Source organism: Aedes aegypti, unplaced genomic scaffold (assembly GCF_002204515.2).
Source record: "Aedes aegypti strain LVP_AGWG unplaced genomic scaffold, AaegL5.0 Primary Assembly AGWG_AaegL5_hic_scaff_1995_PBJ_arrow, whole genome shotgun sequence".
NCBI lineage: Eukaryota > Metazoa > Arthropoda > Insecta > Diptera > Culicidae > Aedes > Aedes aegypti.
This window is the reverse complement of record NW_018735483.1, coordinates 55,674-78,267: the sequence shown is the minus strand read 5'-3', so window position 1 is coordinate 78,267 and position 22,594 is coordinate 55,674. Positions and strand designations below refer to the sequence as shown.

At 36.1% G+C, this 22,594-nt stretch overlaps 1 protein-coding gene across 5 annotated transcripts in view; it reads left to right on the top strand.

Moving 5' to 3' along the window:
- The window catches only part of LOC110680907 (CREB-regulated transcription coactivator 1-like), a 67,321-nt gene that overhangs the window by 22,829 nt on the left and 21,898 nt on the right, over window positions 1-22,594 (top strand). The window contains exon 1 of one of the 5 annotated variants that reach the window (XM_021856695.1): window positions 10,356-10,770. The exons of the other annotated variants lie outside the window; for them this stretch is intronic. Within the exon in view, the coding sequence (XP_021712387.1) occupies window positions 10,654-10,770 (117 nt within the window). The 5' untranslated portion in view covers window positions 10,356-10,653. Of the gene's footprint in view, window positions 1-10,355; window positions 10,771-22,594 lie in introns of those variants that run through there. 5 annotated transcript variants of the gene reach the window in all.

The following is a 22,594-nucleotide window of genomic DNA, read 5'->3' as shown; positions in this document are numbered from 1 at the left end:
TAGTAACAACAAGCTACACACTTGGCTATCAATGGCTTTTAGGACGAGATCATAAATTAGGCGAGAAATGAGTGATGCAATGTTCAAAACCGTAACTATGACTGGCGTTAGCTTTATTTATAAAATTGTAATTTGATTTTGTTTCGTAAATAAATTTATATAAAATTTATTTATTTTTAACTGGAATGCTCGTTTTGTGAATGATAAAGTGACAGAAGAATAATGTTGAAGATCTTCTGAATTTTGCAAATTTTGACGCCAGCCCCCCTTTCCGGCAGCAACCAGCAACGCCAGTGCTCCACTAACACTCACTTAACTGCCCGAGAGGAACCGCTGGCTGTTGGGGTTTGTTTTGAATGGCCGTGTGTGTATGCTTAGTTGAGTGACGGCGGTGGAGGTTTGGTCAGCGTCCTATTTCTTCCCATACACATTCGAGCTGTGTTTGGCCTCGCAAGTAACGCTAAATACGCGTTACTTGAAAGTGTTTGATTGTATTTGGGTTAGCTTCTCAGTTAGTCAGTCAGTCAGTCAGTCAGCTAGTCGGGTCTATTTCGTCGCCTTAACCCGTTTCATAGCCGCTGCTAAGAAGCTTCAAAACGAGACTATGATGGTGGCGAAGCGGTTTGCGGTTGTTGCGAATGTACGACGACTAGCCAATGGTCAATAAAAACGGTATACCTAACTAAAACTAGCCGAGGCTTGTTTTGAGCGCGTGGTGAGCCTTCTACCACAGCAACTTTGTTTCGATGTTCGGCAAAGAAGTAACGAAACGCCAGAACAGCGAAACGGACAAACGAAACTAAGAATAATCCCTTGAACTATTTTTTTTTTCTCGATTTCCACTCATCAGTTTATTATTCTACGTCGCATTCATTAGTGGCGTTGCATCACAGTTGGATACTACATTTTGGTAGTTTTTGCTGGATCGATCTAGCTGTTACAATGCACTTACCAGATACAATTGGGTAATCCTCCTATGCTTTATTACCGACTGGAATGTAGTTGCCTATGTTTCTATTTATTTTACTGCTTATGAAAACTGCTCAGCAGATGGTGCTATTAACACTATTTGATTTGATAAGCAGCACGTTGCATTGCTGTTATCTCCATACCACCATAGAAATTTCATTGACTAGTAGTTTTCGAGTGAAAATGTTTTGAATGCTTTGGATGATGGACTTATTGTTTACGGTAATTTGAATCACATATTTAACACAGAAGTTGGCAAACTTAACACATTTATTTGAAAGCATGTCATGCATAGGTTATAACTGAGTTGCATACATTTTTTTTGTGACACACAATTACGCCAAACTTAGAGTTTTTAGAAGTGCCAAAAATCTCAAAACGAAGGACATGGTGGCAGGTAGAGATAGAGGTAGGCCTCGTGGCATTGAAGCGGATGTTTTGCTATTAACAATATTTGATTTGATAAGCAGCACAATGCATTGGTGTTGTTACCATACTACCAAAGAGATTCCATTAACTAATAGTAATAGTTTTTGAATGAAAATGCTTTGAATGCTGGATGATTTACTTAATGTTTACGGTAAATCAAATCAAATGTTTAACACAAACGATATTCATGAGATTTGCTGATTTAACTCATTTATTTCACAGCATGTTCTCCACAGATTATAACTGAGTTGTATACATTTTATTTGCGATACAAGATTACGCTAGAATCAGATTTTCTACAAGTGCCAAATATCTCTCAAAACGAAGTACATGGTTGCAGATAGAAATAAAGGTAGACATAGTGGCGGTGAAATTGAAGTTTTGCTTGATAATAATATGTTTAAAATTTTAAGAATTTGCTCACGTAATATCTCGCGAAAACGTGCTACGGCTACGAATAAGGTATTTTACTGATCATGTAGCCAGCTCAGATTTAAAAATGCGAAAAGAAAAAAAAAAACAATTTTGTGCTGAATTCTATGGACCATGAAAGAAATTCTAAAAAGCCATCGGTGCTTTTAAGACAAACTGATTCTTATTTTTCGAACATTTTTTTATTTGGATTAATATTTTTTAGATTCATTTTGGTCTCGGTGTTCCGCGGTGTTTCCATTTTGCAAATTTAAGTACACAATATACTCGAAATATTCTTTAAACTGTGTTTATGAAAATTGAACCACGTAAGAAATCTCAAATGGCTCCCCTCCATAATCCCTACAAGTTCTATATTATCATTGATATTACAGACATATGTAGCAAATTGGATTTCATCAAAGCGGAGCATCCTCTAAAAGTCATTTCTAAGAGTTGGGCAACTTATACAAAAGTTTGTTTGTAACATATTTAGTTACCATTTGAATGTTGAGTCCCTAATCTTTAGTATCGAACAGTCAAACAAAACATTGAAAGTGTTTCGCGCAAATTACCTTTAAAAATATATCATATTCTCATCAGTGACTCTAACATTGCTTTGAATAAAAAGAAAAGAACTAAACAAAGTTTGCACGAACCGATTAAGAACAAGAATGACGACTCTCATTGGCGCGTGATTAAACGTGGCTTATAATAATAAGTGTTGGCCTCATCAGTACGTGATAAAATTATCCGCGCGACGACGCCTTCAGTTTGAAGAATGGAGCAAAACGGGTTTCAAACTTTCGTTTGGTTACCGCGGGTGCGCCAGTAGATAACAAAATTTCAGTTAAAAAAACATGTATTTTTCAATATGAATGATGTTTATTCATTTCAGAACCCGTTACCATATTTGCCAAGCCGCCTCGTTATTCATCAAAAGCGAGACACGGCGAATTCGTTGTTGGTGAATTGATGTTTGTTTCGTTAGAAAAAAATATCAATATTGTTAGCGTAAGAATGTGCTCAACGATCAGAACTTTGACCAATACACTGCGAGAATCAGTTATAAGCTGTCGTGTGCTCTCCTCGCCTGCGCACTCTGGGCCAGAAATCTGAATTTTGCGAAAAAATCCAATCACTTGAGATTCGTATACAATCTATTAGAAAATATCAATATACCCTACCTGGACCATACAAATAAAAATAGGCAGATTTATATTTACAGTATTGGACAATAGATATGTATTTTTATCGATTTTCCACACAAAATGTTCAAAAGGCCTAAGCCACCCATTAGGTCTCAGTTATGTAGGAACCGATTTGAATAAAATTGTCACAACACGTCATTCATAACTTGATATATTTTGAGACATTTTTCCAATCACGAGTTCAAAAGCAATAACGGTTTGATTAAAGTGATTTTTTCGACAAATTTTGATAATTTTCTTAACTTAAAAAGTTGAAGGAACAGCCTTATGCTATCTTCAGCAAAGTTGTAGATTCAGACATGATGAATAAGTTGATTAAAAATAGTTTTCGTATAGGACTTTCCTATTTTCAGATAATTTGTTTATTTATTTTCGTCAACATTTTAAACCGTTATTGCTTTTGAACTCGTGATTGGAAAAATCGTTCAAGAATATATGTTAAATTTCAATTAATGTCTGACGTGCTATGGAAATTTCTTTCAAATCGGCCTATAAATAACTAAAATGTAGGCTGCCAAAATTGATGTTTTTGTATGAAAGTTGCAAATTTTTCGTATTTCCTTAGTGGGTAAATTATTCAGATGTTTCAACTTCAACAAATCTTATTTTTTTTAGCAGGGCTGGACTTCTTTCCGAAAATTTCAACTACTACTTTAACTTCGAAGGCACCATCGAGTTATAGAAAACAAAACCAGAGCGAATGCGAACGAAGGGATTATCGAAGTAGCTATGAACACCTGTTTTTACTATAGTTCCCTAACTCGATATCGACGTATAAAATATCGAGTAAGGAAGATTTTACTGTAAATACCTTCTGGAAATTGAAGCTACGCGTTTTCTGCTGAGACATTTATAATCACATCTAGAATCAGGGTGTCCATCCATCCGGGAAATCCGGGAAAAGCGGGAAAAACCCGGGAATTACAAATGACCGGGAAAAATACGGGAAATATCCGGGAATTAGGAGAACACACCGGGAAACCCTCGAGGATTGGGATTTCTGGAAGAATTTCAGGAGGATTTCCGATACGATTCCTTATGAATTTCCGGGAGAATCTTAACGAAACTTATGGACATATCTCGAAGGGGTTTCTGGGACAATTTAAGAAAAGTAGATGAAAGATTTAAAGAGGGCTGTCCGGAAGCATCTCAGAAAGATTTCCAGAAGAATCCTTGTAGTAGAACAATCTCAGGAGGATTTCCGGAAGAATCATCGAAAAATAACCTGAAGAATTCCAGCAAGATTTCAGGGAGAATCCTAAAGAGATTACCGGACTAATTCCAGAATCCTCGAAAGATATTCCGATGAATTTCAACATGATTTGCGGGAGAATTCGAGTAGATTTACGTAAGAATTACAGATGCGTTTCCGAAAAAATCTTGGAAGATTTTACAGATCCTGCCTAGGAGGATTCCATGAAGAATTCCAGAATTTTTGGAAGAATCCTCGAAAGACGTCTTGAAGATTTACAGCAGTATTTTCGGAAGAGCTCCAGAGAAAAAGCCCTAGAAAGATATCCAGAAGAATCTCTGAAGTAATTCCATAAAAGCCCCATGAATATTTTCGGAAGAATTTCAGAAGGAAGTACACGAACAAAAAAAAAATCTTAGAAACATTTTTGGAAGCACTTCAGAGGAATTTTCAGTAAGATTCCGGAAAAACCGGTTCGTTACAATTTCAAGCACTATGGGCGAAACTAGAACTTTTTCCACAAAGTGTACGACTGCTTGTCACTCGAACTTCGCACCATGTTTCTCGCGGAACATTACCAAAGGACCTATGTACAAATGAGAGATTCTCTCCTCTCTCGTTCTCTTTCGATTATAACAGTGGAATACTGAAGATTTTGGGAAGTTTTTCACTATAGATCGAAAGTCAATTTCCTTGACTAGCGTTTCATACAAAAAACGCAACAGAAGAGGGTAATGTGACTCAGTTATTAATGAAAGAGAAAGTAAACAAAGAGAGCCTCTCAATGTTAGATAGGTCCTTTAGTAATGTTCCGCGAGGTTTAACTTTTGGTGAGTGGTGGTGAGCTCTTCTAAATACTACAAGAATGGATTCTTGGCAAGGTTGTGGCGAGATTTTTGTTAGATTTCCATTTAGATTCACAGCCAATTTTAAATGAGATCTTTGCTAGAATCCCTACGGATATCGAACCGATAATCGATCAATTTCTTGAAAGTTCTTTCTGAGAGATCACTGAAAAGGTTATCAGTAGATTGCTTTTATGGTTTTTAGTGAGTATCAGAATAGACTGATATGAACCAAAAAACAATAAAATGGCAAATTTCTTGCCAAATTATTGATGATACTGATTCTTGTTGACAGAGCTGTTAAATGTCATGAATATCACGTGACTTTGACAATTGAATATTGCTAATATCATCCTTCCCCGTGGAAAAAGTAATCGGAAAATATTTTTCCCGGTGACTTTTTCCCAACTACTATCGGTTGGCAATATTTGCTGATGTGATATTTCGCTTGGTAGGGTGCTATAAGCAATTTAAAAAAAAAATTGACATTTAACAGCACTGCTTGGTGAAGCCTTATCTCGATCACTAATTGGAATTATCCTTGATCAGATTTTGTATGGATTTCTTCATATTTACTGCGACTTCTTCTTATAATCCCCAAAAAAATTCTTGAATTATGCTTTTATGAATTCATTACAAACTCTTTAATGGATAAATAAATAGCAAGGTCTTTAGGTATTCTTAGCCAGATTTTTTATACACGCGATTCTTGAAAGATGCAATTTTGGGTTTAGGTCAAAAGTGTTAGCCAACTTCATAGGAGATAAAAAATGTATTAGGAGATATCGTTTCTGTTTATCTTTCCTTGGATTCAACATGAGTTCCATCAGATCAAGAATTTCACAACGAAGGGCCATGTCTTGCGCATAGCTCCGAAGACATTCTCAATAGACAGATTATCGACTATTGAGCTTTGCCCTTTTGTGGAAATAAAGTCTTAATTTAGATACACATTACACAAATTTGTCCATATAATTCCGAATTCTTTCTGAACTGTCTGTGAGTTCTTGTTGATGGACGGTCTTTAGATATTTCAACAAATAGTTAATATCTTTCTGTCCAGTACGTTTTCGAAATTTGAAAAGTTTGAAGCTTATAGCGTTTTACAAATATAATTAAAAATAAAAAGTTAGTTTAAAGTCCTCCTAAATTTGTATGAGAAAAAAACTAAAATATCAAGTCCAAAGATAATTGTGCCATCAGTTTGTTAATATTTTGTGCAACCGGGAAAAATCCGGGAATTGGAAAATTGGTTTTGGATGGACACCCTGATATATCTACAACCCCAAAATATTTCTTCTATTGATGATGACTGCTTTCATTGAACTATGGTCCAGAAAGCAATTTGCAATTTTACGCGGAAAGATGCATTTTGAGTTTTAGAATGAAACATTAGACGAAAACGGTCTACAAAGTTGTTTGTATTAATTAGGCCCGTTGTTTAATGTTATTGAAAATTAAGGTGGTCCACATTTCCATAGAAATTATGTAACTAACTTTCTTATTTGTAGAAATTATAGTATACATGCTTCAGCAAAGTTGTAGGCCATTCAATTTCAAGTAACTTTGCAAAACAAAGTTTTCTTGTATCTCTCAAATTGACCGATTTAGAGCTTTTTTCCTATGGTGACATAGGGTGGTCCAACCAAAACTAATTTTCTAGCTCTAGCGTTTTATGTTCAAATATCTCAACAAAGAAACATTTTCAGAGCTTTAAATATGCGTAATTTGGTGAGTGAAGAAACTAGCTTCAGTTTTGACTCATATTCCGAACACTTTAGGCTAACAGCGACTTCAAATGTATCTAATAGTCATAATTAAGCTGATACAGTGGGATTCCGTTTTTGGCAACAAATTCGAAATTTTCAGTTACCAAAAACGGGACCGTGCAAAAATCGGAACCCACATTTAAAATTTAATTTTTAATTATTGGTTTCGATAACATTATAAGAATGCTATTACATCATATACCCCGTAATGGTAATTGTAGCAAACATTATACACATTTTTTACGCCTCAACGTCTTCGGTGATTTTTTTTTAAAAGCTTTATGTACACTATTTGTATGAACAGGCCTTGTAAAATCAATAATCGTATAAGTGCCCTTTATTTAGGAACTTTACATTTTCTTTTTGTATCTCTACTTAAAAATCTTCTATGCATTTTTGCCGGAAAGTTCCTCATGAACAGGAACTACGTTAAAAATTCTATTTCGAGTTTGTTTGCCGGAGTTCATGTGTTTGATAAACTACGAGTTTTTTTTTGACTGGAATCAGAAATAAAAAAGTAGTATCCTATATCAAGCTAATATTCGTCTGGCAAAAAATGAGAAGTGAAATCTTCAGTGCGTAATCTTTTTGACTATTTATGACAATCAAGTCTTATCCATAAGCTGTAAAGAAATCTTCCAAATTACTGCAGATCTCTACATTCTGGATTCACCCAATATGCAAATTGTTCATATGGACATAGAACGTATCTTCATTTCTCAGCCCAGTTAACCAAACTTCATCAATCATAATTTAAATTTGCACAACCTCTGGATCTGACATATTCTAGCAAACAGCGACAGAAAAAAAATGCTTAGTTTTATCGAAAATTGCTAACTAAAGCAAAGGTTCGAAAGTTTTTTTTCTTCAAGAATCAGAGAAAACAGTTGACCGTGACCGACCATGGTTACAGATTTGCCAGAGTCATGATTTTGAGAACATTTGCGCCTTACGCGTCTGGTATGCCTTTCGTTATTCGGCAAAGTTTAATAGACAGTAAATACAGCGATCTATACGAAGTATACTGCCGTGAATCGCAAGTCAGTGCCATCTGCATTTTCGTCAAAATCGAGTTGAGTTCAGGTTTCATCATCTCTTCCAATGCTCTTTCAACTGCACACATGGAATAATATGATTTATTCGGCAAAATTAGAAAAAAAAAGCAAGTCAAATTAACCCATAATGAAAAGTAATCGCATATCAGTCGTACTACAGACTTTTGCACCGTGAAACACGAAAATGTAACTTGTTTTGATCATCTTTATATTTTTCTCGGAGAGATATCGTAGTGAAAAGCAAGTTGTGAAAGTTTCATTAAGATTGGAACATGTTACAATCCTCTGGAATTTTTTGAATATTCGTATGGAAATCGAGTTTGAAAACTTCACTGCCCATTTTCTCAATGCCTACTTTTTACAAATGGTACTGACTTGCGATTCACGGCTGTATATGAAGAGGAAATTTGTTCTTTTGGTTAGATACAATTTAAATAAACACCGGCTCAGCCAGACAGAGCCACATATCACACTTTCATGAAACCCCAATCACGATTCTTCAGAATAATCAGATGAATTTAAAATTTATTTAAGGTGATTATAAAACGAAGCCAAACTTTGAATTTTCAAGTGCACAAGACGAGAGAGTCTGACAACAGTTCGCGTTGAAAACCAATCAAAATGTTTGCTTGCTGGTGGTGATCAATGGGATAGACTTTCAACGCAGAGCGCTGTTAGGTTCTTAAGTCTTGTGCTCTTGAAAATTGAAGGTATGGCTTCGTTCTATAATCACCTTAAGTCTGCAGCGCTCCTGATCAGGGATTGAATCCTGAGAAAATTGAAAGAATCTCTGACTTATCGCTCTCTGTAACAATCATAATTTGCAAAACATCGTGAGGGCCTTTTTATCGTATACTGCTACAGATCTGATTAAATCGAGGAGATACCCGAGCAGAAGAAAATAACTACTGAATAACAAATTGAGGTATTCCATACCACATAATTTCCAATACTTCATACCTGAATGAGGTATGAATTAGCCCTGCATAAGAGGTAAAATACCTCAAATAATATCTCAAGCATATTCTACGAACACCACACTGATAACTAGATCAGGTATTGTAATACCTCAATAATACTTGATGGATTTTCATATAAAAATGAAATTTTTCAATTGTAGTTCAATACCTCCAGCAGACCTCAATAGCTGTTTAATACCTCAATGAAGTATTTTTAATTATTTTAAAGATTTTTTTCAATACCATTATAATACCAAAGTGAGGTATTGACAACTGAAAAATACCTAATTTTGGTATGATACCAAAAAATGGTATGCATAAGTTATTGGGGAGTTATTTGTTCCTCCTCGGGTAGCAGTGCATGATAAACCTCCTCTAAACAAGCTTCAAAAACTGTTGCTATCGGATGTTCGGGGATTGTTTATTGTGTCAGTAAAATAAAACACCTAACCACATTGGTAAACAAGCGACAGGATTTTATCATCGCTCTCTCTTTGGGGCTTTCGTTGCTTATATTTATCAGGCTTGTTACAACTTGCGATACATTGCCGATCATGAACCGCTACACATGGGATGTTTTTCTTCGCTTTCTTTGATCGTGCTTCAAAATCAATTAAGTACAAATTCTGCAATGCCTGCTCCTGATGCAAATCCCTTATATCATTTGACATGTTTAAGACGAAGCATGTTAAGAATCTAAGAATCACAAAGATATTGAACTCAATGACATTATGATGACAATATTTCCAAGTATTCTCTTGTAAGGTTTTTTTATTTCTATCTTTATTAACGAGATTTTTAACCCTGGGCTAGTTCATCTCGGGACCAACGGCTTTACTTCCCTTCCGAAGGAAGTCGTCACTGAATTTTTTTAGTGACTATCTCGGGGATGGGATTCGATCCCAGGTCCTCGGCGTGAGAGGCGTGTGTTCTAACCACTACACCAGGTCCGTCCCCTATTCTCTTGTAAGGGGACAGTTAAAATCATGTCCAAAGCAAAATAAAAAGAATCTAGACAAATTAAACTAATAAACTATTAAATACAAATCATGATTATTTTTGATTTTGTAAAAAAAAAACACATAAAACATAATATGAAGGTTTTCGCATTTTTATGTGCAATACAGGCCAATACTATATAATTCGTTTTATATAAAGGGCTTTTGCCGCGAAATTTTGTTTTCCGACCCATAGTGGTTCGCCTTCCCCATCGATCCAAGACGGAGATGATCAATACATTGACCGCGGGGCCAGTTAGCAGGCGCACATGGAGCGTGTGTTGAATGGAACGTTCTCATAAGAACTGGATGTAGCATCATCCCATCCCATCGCATCGCGAATAATTTTTGGGTATGTGTGTTAAGGTTGTTTGTTAAGACGAATCTACAGGTGTCGAAGATGGGCAAAAAAAAGGTGGTAAACCTGTAGCAATTTGTTGGAAGATTTTTTTTGCTATGTTCTTCTCGCTGGACATTCAACGTTCCAACTCTTTTTGCTGTGCGTTGCTTAGCCAGTCGAATTTGTGCTCGCTAACTGTACGCTTCGTTTTCTCGTGTTTCAGGCGGAGGTTCTATTCGCGGAGTCTTGAAATCGTCAATCGGTCGCCGCCGCTGGCAAAGGTCAAAGGTTTTCAGTGAACTAAAGTGCGTTTAATTTTTTATAGACGAATCGAAATTAGTCGTTTTTATTTGTTTACGAATACAGTGCATACATACTGTTTGAACAACAAGCGGGAAGGCCACGTTTTGTGCGACGGAAGATTATAATTAAGTGAATTGCGTTGAACAAAAACTTTGTGTTCGATTCCGACAAGATGACGAACCCACGGAAGTATCGTGATAAAATTAAAATTCAGGAGGAGAAGATGAAAATGCAGCAGCTAGAGTTTGAGCGAACAATGCGAGAGGTGTCTCCCATCGTTTTCCCTCGGGTGAGTGTGTGAGTTGTCGTAAGGATTTAATTGCATTTCGCGTTTCGCGTGCCGTTTTTTTGGCGCCTCGAAATGGCGCAGCTTAGCAATTGCGGATGAGTGATGGAGATGATTAATGAGAGAGGAGAAGCCGTTCAAGAAAGGATACCTATAATTGTGCTATCTGAGAACGGCATAAGTTATGATAATTATAACACTTGAGAAAATAATTTAATTTTATTTATGTAGTCTCCGTTGAAACAACAATAATGTGCAACATTTGCACTAGCTTGATTCATGTTACAGAATTTGCGGTTTATGAAAGCTAATATAGAGATAGGAAGCAACAGAAGTGAATGAGGTAACAATACTTTCCATTTTTACAATACAAAATTAGTGTACACTAACAAATATCGGAGTAAATTTATGAAGGAGAACAAGATAAAAATAAAATTTCGGGTTCATTTGACACCAACTGTTGCATTGTGGAATCAATTATCTGAGTTTTGAAGTTATGGTATGTTATGTTTAGCGGATATCTGAAATTCCGTTTGACTAGTTTAAACATAAACAATTAATGTTATCCTGATTATCGGACAGACAATAGTTTTATCGATATCGGAAAATATCGTGTGGAGAGATATCGGATATTATCGATAATATCGATATTTGCACAGCCCTACAAACAATGTTGTAAGAAAATACTGTTTAAATTTTTCGAAATCAGGTTAAAAAAGTAGTTTTTTAATAGTAAATTGATTTTTTAATCAGTAGTTTTACCATTAAACCAGTTAGTTGAGTATTAAATGAATCTGATAAGTATGACATTATATTATCGTAACTATACATAGCATTCATTTGATTCGGTTTATCTCAAGTTTGTCGAAAATGGAGCTCTGGATCTACCATGGAAAAAGAGGGCTAATGCCCAAATTTAACCCCTTCCCGCCCACGGCTATCATCAATGTTTTGAATGATAAAAAATGCTTTAAATAGGAAGTGTTGGAGCAAAAGTTGTTAGATTTTGCCTAAATATACTGAAATCATGAATAATGTTTTTGGCTGTAAAACAATAGTGATTTTATTGTTTATCAACTGTCACACAATTGAACCAACAAGTAGACTGATTGTTATAATGAGCCCTTAACATAAATAACATTTTACAATATTGAATTTATTTGCTTTATGATGAATTCGTCGAAAAGTGATGCAGCTTTCGGAAGGGGCACGGAAAACAAAATACACTCAAAATTTTAGTTCGAACCAAGAGGTGTGACAAAATCTGAAATACTGGTAAAATTTGGCAAAACATTAAAAAAAAATGAGTTAACATGTGTTTCGGGCCTAAACTTTGTCGTTTGGTACTAAAATTGGGACAGGACTTTAGGACCCTATTGTGAGAATTTTGTCCCAATTCACCAAAATGGCAACAATGAAGTGTGTGTACATCTACGATTCACGGGATTTTTCTTCAGTAAACCCAGTACACATAAACGGTAAGAGCAATGCAATTATGCGTAGTGGGGCAACGTCAGGCATAACCTCAAGCGCAGCTATGGGAGGCGTTACAAGAACGCTCAAATCTGATCCTTTGGAGATGATCCAATCTTGATTGGAATGTTGACACTTCGTCTCTTTGTTATGAATTATAGGCTAGTAAATCCATTTGATATACTTGGACCTACACAAAGTTTTGCCAAAGATTTACTGGATTTGACTGAAGGCCATGTAAGCTTTCATTACTTTGAATTCAATATGAGGTTTCCAGGAATGTTTGAAATCTAGAATGATTCCAACGTACTGATTTAAGATTCTCGACTGGAAAGATTTTAACTGTGATTTTGTGGCTTTCGCAGTCTAGGCAAATGAAATCGGAAAGTTTTGTTTTGCCCAACCTAAAACCTAATACAAAGTGTCTATCATTTTTCGTTTTTAAACTTAAAGGCCTAATGCAAAGTTCCGAAACGTCGGATAAAACTTTCCGTTTTGATTTTCATAGATTGCGGAATCACAGTTTAACTCCAACTGAAGTACGTTGGAGTTGAACTTTATACTAATCTCAGAGTCATAAAGACGCAAAAGTCGCAGTTTCGTATTTCCGTAAAAGAATAATAAATGTTTTACTCGAACAACCAAATCACAGCTTTACGCAATTTCAAGAAGGATTGCGTTACTTTTCTCCTAATGTTGTTTAGCCGAACGCCACTTCTCCAAATGCCAGTTCCCCAAATAGACTATTTACCCGAACTTATAAATTCGTAACTCTTAATTGTCATGGCTTCATACTTTTCTGGATTGTGAACGAACCGGCCATCTGATAATCACCCTTATTTGTTTGATTGGCAACTCATTCGAGTATCACCTTCTTCGGCATCTTTCTGTTTAATCCAGAACGGCCAAGTATTATCAAGTATTACCAATTGCTTATTGTTCTGTCTAGTCTAGTCCACCACCCTATCACTTAAGACTACTGTAGAACCTTCTCTAGCTGCATACCCGGGCATGCGAAAAAAGCTTACTAATAGCAAATTTTGATATGGATATCTAAAAGTGATATTGACTTTATAGATATAAGAGATGAAAGGTATCTAAAATTTACTCCTGTAATATCATTAGCATATCATATTTAGCTTTTGTAAGATCTACCCAAGATCTGCAAACATCAAATTTTGCTATGGCTCAGAAGTTCCAGGAATAAAATTTTGATATAAGAGTATAGTGGCGCAAAAGTTCGAATGGGGCAAGAGGCGGCATCCACAAATTAGGTAACGCTCTAGAGGGAGGGGAGGAGTAGGCTCAAGCGTTTCGACTCATACAAAAATTTAAAAAATTTCATACAAAAAGCGTTACGAAGGGGGGCGAGGGGGTCAAAAATTTCCAATTTTAGCGTTACGTAATAAATGGATGCTGCCAGAGTTTCTTTTTAAGATTTCTAGCTCAATCAAAAATAATGTTATACATGCCATGGTGGTTCATAGAAATCGATCAAGATTTGAAAAAGTTATGGCTATTTATTGTTTTTTGACGTGAAAATTGTAATTTTTGGTTGAATTTCACTGCGGAACACGTTTTTGTCTCCAGCACCAAAATACTACGCTATTCACTTAACTAAGGCTTGCTGAATCCATTGCCGTTTTCAGAAACATCATAGCACGTCTAGTTTTTGAGATATTGGCTGTTGAAAATGTGAAAATTGACTATTTCAGACAGCTTGCATGCAAGTTTGCCAGCTTGCCGTACAAGTTTATTTGCTTAAATTGCCATAGAATTCAAAATTTATGTGTATAACACGACGCGGAAAAAATTCTTTTTGATTGTTTAGAATATTATTGTATTATGCCATATAAGAGAAACGAGGGATTTTCTATGGAGACTGCAAGCATGTTGAAAAAATCGGTTTAATGAAAATTTAATCGTGCAATTTCAATCAATTTCAATATATCTGAAATGAAAGTTTAGGTTCTATTTTGCATGTTTGGTGGATTAGATTACAAAAAAGTCAGATAAATTGTACTTTAAACTTCATGTCAACATCAATAAAACCAGTGTTTTATACAACTTTGGCGACCTGTAGCTAAAAATTGTGACGTGCTGGAACATTTCTGAGGATGGCATCAGATTCAGCAGTTCCAAATCTACTAGAGACACATAATTTGATCCTTGAGACACGCAGAAATGTCATTTTTGTTACGCTGTGTTTTCATTGCATGGAACAAAATGTAAATAAATCTTATATAATTTATTATGTACGGGCGTACTAGATCTATCGTAAGGATACTTTGAGGTGTATGTTTTGAAAACCATTTTTGGTCCATAGTGGGGCAAAAGTTCGAATCTCGCGGAAAAATGTGCGAATTGTCTATGAAGTCCCCATGTTACCTCTAATTTTAGCGAAATATACTTGATCGTGCGGAAAAAAAACAAAATTTCGTGTTTTTTCACTTAGTTTTGTGAGAAAAATGCTTATTTTTGAGTATATTTCAATTAACTCTGTTTTGGAACTTTTGTTTATGAAATTTAGTGTGTATTTTTCTGCAAACATAAGTTTATACCTCTTATTAAGTATGCCTTTCATAAAAGTGTCGACATTTTGTGTTTCGGCAAGCGAACTTTATTCGAACTCTTGCTCCAACTGTAGAGCGCAAAAGCTGGTGTAAGACAATAAATTTTAAAACTATTATAATCAAAAATGTGTAAATATTTTGATACAAGTTTGTTCAGCAAAATTGTGCCAATATATTGAAGGTTCACTATGTGATACTTGTTTCTTTACAACTGTTATAGTTTTCCTGGATGTATCGATTATTCCACTAAGGTCGAACTTTTGCCCCACCTCACTCTATTTTTAGATCTATTATGGCAATCAAATCAATATCATGTTTTGATAGTCAGCACTTCTCTTCTGGAAGGAATGGCTGGGCTCGATTCCCGGTCAGTCCAGGATCTTTTCATAATGGACATTTTTTGACTTCCCTGGGCATAAAGTATCAAGAAAAAAAAAAAAGAAATCCTATCGGTAATTGTTGTACGTACATCCATAATTTCAGGCAGCGTTCAAGTTCAAGCGTTGCAAGAAAATATTCAAGCAAGATTGCTTCTGAGCGTGTGCTTTCTCGATATCGCATGCAATTTTGTGTAAAATAGTCACAGTGGACTTTCCAGATTGGTAAGCATGTTGATTCACATAAAGAGGCATGTTTTCAAACAGATATTACGGATGTGATGATCGATAATACATTCCAGACATTTCAGAGGAAAAGGTCAGTCTGAAAGTTAAGACTCTTCGCTTCTGCATATGACACACTTCCTCATTTTGAGCTCATTTGTACAGCAATATCATGCAAGGATATTCCCAGGATTACTTTACGCAAACTGGAAACATTTGTACTAAGGTTCAGCTGATCGAAGAGCCTCCTAGAAAGACTTGCGAGCCGACTTAAACAACTTTAATTCAGTTGCACAGTCCAACTCCTACATTGATTCCTGGGTAACCAGATCGGAAATCCGCCATGGGGTCCCGCTTGTAGTCTTCACAGAGGTTAACTTACGTGAATTGCAAGTCCCTTCTGTAAAAAGCAGGCATTGAGAAAATGGGCTGCAAAGTTTCCAAATTCGTTTTCCATACGAATATTTAAAAAATTCCAGAGGATTGGAACATGTTCAAATCATAATGAAATTTTCTACAATATCTTTCCGAGAAAAATACAAAGATGATCAAAACACGGTTCATTTTTATGTTACAGGGTGCGAAAATCTATAGTGGGATTGATATGCGGTTACTTTTCAATATGGGACAATTTGACCTGCAGTTTTTTCTCAATTTTTCCGAACAAATCATATTATCTCATTAGTGCAGCTGAAAGAGCATTGGAAGATATGTTGAAAACTGAGCTCAACTCAATTTTGACGAAAATGCAGATGGGACTGACTTGCGATTCACGGCAGTTAAACTGCTTCAAAAGCTTGCATAATGCCGGACGTTGTAGTATCAACGGCATCATCCACGACACTTTGAGTGTTGATACACGGGAATATCCATGAAATTTGGTTGTTATCAGTTCAAAATAGAATCAGTTTGTTGACCGCGGATTCCTAAAACGCAAAGTTTTCGAAGTTACATTCAAGTGTACAATGTTAATGAAGTTCGGGCAAAGCGTTATGTTTAACACTTCTATTCTAGCCGATACTATCAATGAATCAAGATCTATACTTTTTTAGCGTTTGATCAGACTGGAGTAATACCTGAGCAGCCCCAGATGATTTGATGAGCATTAGCATCCCTGCCCATAATTAGCGGAAGGCCTTCTGATACGCAATGTACGAAAACTCTCTTGAAAATATTCGTAGCGAATAGTTCATCATGTGACGTATTTTCACCTACAGAAACAGTAATGGTGACAGTAATTATCTCTGATAATTACTGCGTTGTTCAACATCAATCCGGACATAAAGTGATACTCTTTCAGCGTAGAGAAAGGAAAGCGAGGATTTTGACGATTAAATCCTATCAATAACCGCCTCCAAGTGTTTTACCCATTCTATATGCTTCTCTAGGTTGTTGCTGAAGTCAATAAATAAAGGGTGATATGTTCCGTTTAAGATTGTAACATTGATCGTCAAATGATCACTACCTTGGGGTAGATCGTCAATTATCTTCGATTTACAATCAGGAGGTAGTAAGCTCGAATGTGACGCTGAAAAGTTCTATTTTTTTAGAGTAGATTCCTATGAGTCAAAAACTGTCATGCTGAGATGGTCGCAAGGTTCATTTTAAACGGTTGTCGTTGAAGTTTATCAAGCACAATCATGGCTCTTCCCTCACATGAAAAAAAAAACTACAGATATCTCTTGGATGTATCGCAGTTCTTCAAGGAAGCAATGTTGGTAGTCTATGATCATGTCAATTTAATATTGAACGCACTCAGTATTCGACGATCTTTAATGTTAGAAGATACTTAAATGCTCATAAATGTTACATTACAGAAGATTTATGAGCCCCACTAATAGCAATTTCCTAGCATTGCATGGTTCATTTTGAGAAGGAAATTTTCAATTACTTATTGGTAGACATGCTGTAACAAGTTGTCATTCAGGTTGAAATACAATAGCATATTTGGCTAGGAAAGCTCTTAGTAATACCTGTTGAAATATAATTAGAGTACATAGCTGACGAGCGGGTTCAGTTGGGACGTAATGCCAAGAAGAAGAATATCTCTGGAGTGCTCGAGACTATTTCGTCTATTGTAATCCTTCAGGTATGCGGTAAATTCTTAAAAAAAAAGATTGCGAACGACGCATATTCCGAATTATATCAGCACAATCCGCTCATTAAGCGTGACCCGTGGGTTGCGGAAATTCCGCCAGTAAATATAGGAATCCGTGACGATTTTTGAATTCGGTAACACGCTGGACGCCCAAAACTGGAAGTGTCTTGAGAACCTGTTTTCGTGCGGATTTGCGTCATTCCACAAATTCGAGTGGTTCAAATCCAGTATTAATGTCAAAATACCGATCATCCGGCCGAAGGCCATCTTCTTCAGGCCAAGTGCCGGTGGTTGAGGACTTTCAGAAGGGTCATCGATTTGCGATGCGTGTTAGTGTGTTATGAGTGGCTCTCAGAATAAGAGGACCAGAATATGGGTACTCTAAGCGGTCGGACCGGTCTCTGCTTCTGGATCGCTCGTGAAGATGTTCTTTCGGTGCTGTATATTGTTATAGTAGAGGAAATTGGGGACACTTGATCATTTTTCCTTAATGCGAATGTAGTTCTTTGGGAAATCATAATTTAACGGGATTTCTGCACAGGCTCTCAAGTAAACATGTTTCGCAAGATTTCACATTACGAAATAGTTCTGAATGGTGTTAAAAGTACTCAAATTATTTCCAGCTTTGACATTGTCTTTCGTGTAGACGTAGTTTTGCATGAAGTTACTTGGAAAAGAACTCCCAGAGATCAAGTCTACCCAGTCTCTCCTATAAACGATCTACAAGGATGATTGTGCGTTCCTTAGGATTCCAAATTAATATTTGAGAACATGTCATTAACTGAACCATATGGACGATTAGTTATGTTATGTTCCATCGGTATAAGTAGTTTTTTTTGTACAAAACTTGACACATCAATGTAGGCATTGAAAATATAAGTAGATGAAAAAACCGAATTTAGTACTATACCATTTAATTCCACTAGAGTTTGTATCCTTTGACAGATACGCGTATTTCGACCTCAACTGTAAGGCCGTCTTCAGTGTCGTGTACTAGTACACGACACTGAAGACGGCCTTACAGTTGAGGTCGAAATACGCGTATCTGTCAAAGGATACAAACTCTAGTGGAATTAAATGGTATAGTACTAAATTCGGTTTTTTCATCTACTTATAGGTATTCTACTAAACAGCTCGAAGATTTATTATCATTGAAAATATGTTTGTTCAGCTCAGTTGTATTATTGCGCATTTCATTTGCCACGGGAAAAACATAGAAGTACGAGTACGTATCTTCAAAAGACTCATTATTTGCATTATTTGCAAATCTGCACTTGTACATTTTTGTACTTGTGGTAACTTACTGCGATGGTCAGGCGGAAGCGCTATGTCAATTATGTTTCGCAGATTAATCAACATAACATATTTTCGGATCGGATGGGAAGCTATATAGAAAAGACAACACCGCTGCTCGCTGAAGTAATGTAAAATTCTGAAATGAGAACTAGTTTGACCACTCGTGACACAAGTACCTTTACTAATAGCATATTACCAGGCCACTGTCACGAGCTTGTAGGTTACATCGATATATTGTTGAGCAAAAAGGCCACACGCAGGTAAATAAACTGGTTGAATGAATAAATAAGTGGTCGGTTTTGAATTATATGTTCAAGAAGGAAAATGGCTATATTTTAAGGTGGTTTTAGAAATACAAACGATCAATCAGATCGCACGTGTCTTAATCGTATTTTTGAGGATAAATGAGAAATTCCGTTGAATGTTTCCATTACATGGGGCTAACAAGACAAGGGATCAAGATGTGATTATTGTTTGATTCATACCTGGCGGGCATTTTGTCGTAAAGACTACAAATCGACGATATAGTACTAGTACATGGCTAATCAATTGATAAATACTTCTATGCCCCATATGCCTTATTGATTACTTTGAATAGACCATCTTGAAAGACCAAAATACAAACCAGTTTGCCAAACATGCAATATTTACCCTAAGGTTAGACCGTGTTATAATGGTATATTTTTCAATGTTGTTGAATAATCACGGCTTTGTGGGTGGCCTGTGGCAACGTGTAGAAAGAGGGATTACTGTATCCGATAATCAATAATGCTGCTAATTTCGAAGATCACTTCATCTCGCATGTTTTCGGCGAACCACGTTAAGCGGCGTGTCATTTGTGTCGGCTGTGCCCAACAAAGTAATAAATGATGCTTAGACCACCAGTGTAGTGGCTACTGTATTATCGGCGGTTCGCCTTCGCACCCGCTACTCTCGTCTCGAACCCCATTATTGGTTGACGATAAAGCCGAAGTCTGTTCTGATAACCACCGCAGCACAGAGGTTCAGTTTTTCAAAAAACTGACAAAACCCCAATTTGTAAACATAGTTTTTAGTTGAAAAATAAAGTCAAACGTTCATCTATAATATCAGTTACAGTGATACCTCCATGAGTCGATGTTCCATGACTCGATATCGACTCAAAATTTCATGGTTACTATGATGGTCCCTAGAAGCAGCTTCCCAAAGGATTGCTGTTCCATGACTCGATATTTCCATGAGTCAATGGTCCTTTCAATATCGACTCATGGAGGTTTCACTGTAGTTTGAAAATACACACGAAATTAAAAAAAAAACTTTATGTTTCAATGCTGCCTTAATTTAATTTAATTTACACGAGTTGTGATGAATTTTAAATTTAAAAACAAAATTTAAAAATTCGAAATTTTTCAAAACTCGGGTAAATTAAATTTTAGCATTATTTTTGTCGGTAACTGATTTTTACTTAATTTCAGCATTCCCGGATGATTTTTTTATTTGTCATTAACTCTATTTGATTAACTACAATTACACAGCTTAACAAAAATGACATTATGCGTGTCGATTAGATTTTGCGTTGTTGAATCTGATGCCAATCTCAGAAATGTTCCAGCATGTCACAATTTTTAGCTACAGGTCTTCATGCCTACAGTATCCATACCGTAATGCATACGAATGCAATGTCAAAAATATGTTGTTAATCTGTTACTAATTTACTAGATAGATAGAACAAGATTATATTAAATTTTATTATTTTTAATTTCTATGTTATGTATCTTGAAAGCTTCTCAACTCTATGGTCCCTTCAATATCGAGTTAGGGAGTGTTAGCCGTATTGAAAACGTGGAATTCTTGCGATGATTCTTCTAATCTGGACCACTGTGCGCCGCGGTCGCCGGCGCGAATGCGAATATTATGGGTGTGTGCCGCGCGATGAACGATTTCCACCACCGTCATTCAGTCAGTCAGTAGTTCAGTTCCCGTCCTAGGACTAAACGTGATTGGTACTCGGGGGGTTTGTTTTGCCCGTGTGCATGTAGATGTCGGTCTTGCCTCGTCTCAGTTGCAAGTTGACCGTAAGAAAGCGCGCCAAACGACTCTAAAAACAGAACGTGTATAGAAGAGCAAATCCAAGTGGGAACGGCAGAAAAAACTTGTTGCTATTTTTGCCGAGTAAACAATACGTGTAACTACTAATCGGCGTCAGATTGAACTCGTTGTTGATAAATTATTTTACTGGATGTTTTGAATGTGAGTGCTTGACCGTTGAATGGCGACGGATTGGTAGGCCAATGATGATTCATTATCGCGTTCCCTTTTTTCAGGAGCTTGCATTAAAATTGTTTAATTACAATTTCGCGTTATTTTAGTTGCTTTACCACTTTACCGAAATATCGTGAATTCACTTCACTAAACAATAAGTTTTTTTTATCATCTGCCCATATTTATATGTGACCGTATTTATTTTATACATGTTACATTAACCTTTTTGTCCTTGCCACATTTTTACATCCAAAATTTTGCGATCTACATCACCACTAATTTATTCATGTTGCATAAACTGTTTTGGTTGACTTAGTCGAACCACTGACTATGAATTGCTTCGTATATTTTGCAACCTCAAAACCAACTCGCGACCCGACCCACCGCTAGATCGCGATCGATAGTTTGGGAAATGCTGACCAAAACATAAACAAATTAACAATTTAATTTGCCAATTTAAAAATTGTGGAGTTATTTCGACCTTATGAGTATTTTTTTGTAGTCATACGGCAAATTTAGGCTATTAAGATTTAAAAAGGAGCAAAAAGCTAACTACAATTAAGACAAGAAGCACTTGATTTGCATGATTGAAAGCATATTCAGCACGTAAGGTGATCTTTCCGATAATATGGGATAATATGGATTGATATTCATAGACGTTATGGACGTTTCTCTCATCGATAAAGAGGCTACCAGCAGTATCGTACCATTTATATATACAGTATGGCCCATAAAAATGCGAAAATCGTCATATCATGTTTTATGGTAATTTTTACATAGAAAATATGAATGAAACATAAATATTATTCATTACTTTTATTGTTTAATCTATTTAGACTCAGTTTTTGGCTTTGGACATGATTTTTATCTGTTACTTTCACCTTGCAGAGAGGAATTGGAAGCATACCATCAAATTTTATCATGCGGACGTCGAGTTCAATATCTGTGTGATGAATGCTTCTAAAAGATCAAACGATGGCGTGAGATTCTTCACAGGCCTCGTCTCCAGCATACGCCACATCAAATGATAGAATCGGTTTATACCTGGGTAATTGGAGACTTAAACATATTTTCGAAAAACGGCTCATTTTGGAGAGCTTTGATTGAACCTTCATATAAGTGTGATAAGCGGCTCCGTTTTGCTCAAAACCTCTGAGCTAGTATTGATATAAGTTGTCTCTAACCGAAGGAACAAATTTTATCCTCAAAAATCTGTTATAGGCCTCCGTATTTATTTTTTATTCAACTTTAACAAAGAATAAAGGCAAATCAAACCTATAAGACGCAAATGCCCTCAAAACTATGACCCTGGCAAAATATTTTATTGTAATCATGAAGAACACGTTCTCTAAGAACTCCTCCATCCTCTGATACCAAACAAACTAAAATTTTCAACAATAAAGTGTGATTTTTGAAGGTGGAAGTTTATCACCAGAGTATACGACAATCAGACGCTGTTTCTAGCTTTGGGCGGAAAAACCCTTTGAACTTATTTGGCTTTATTACATCATTTAGAACAGTAAGAAAAATATGATAAAAATTGT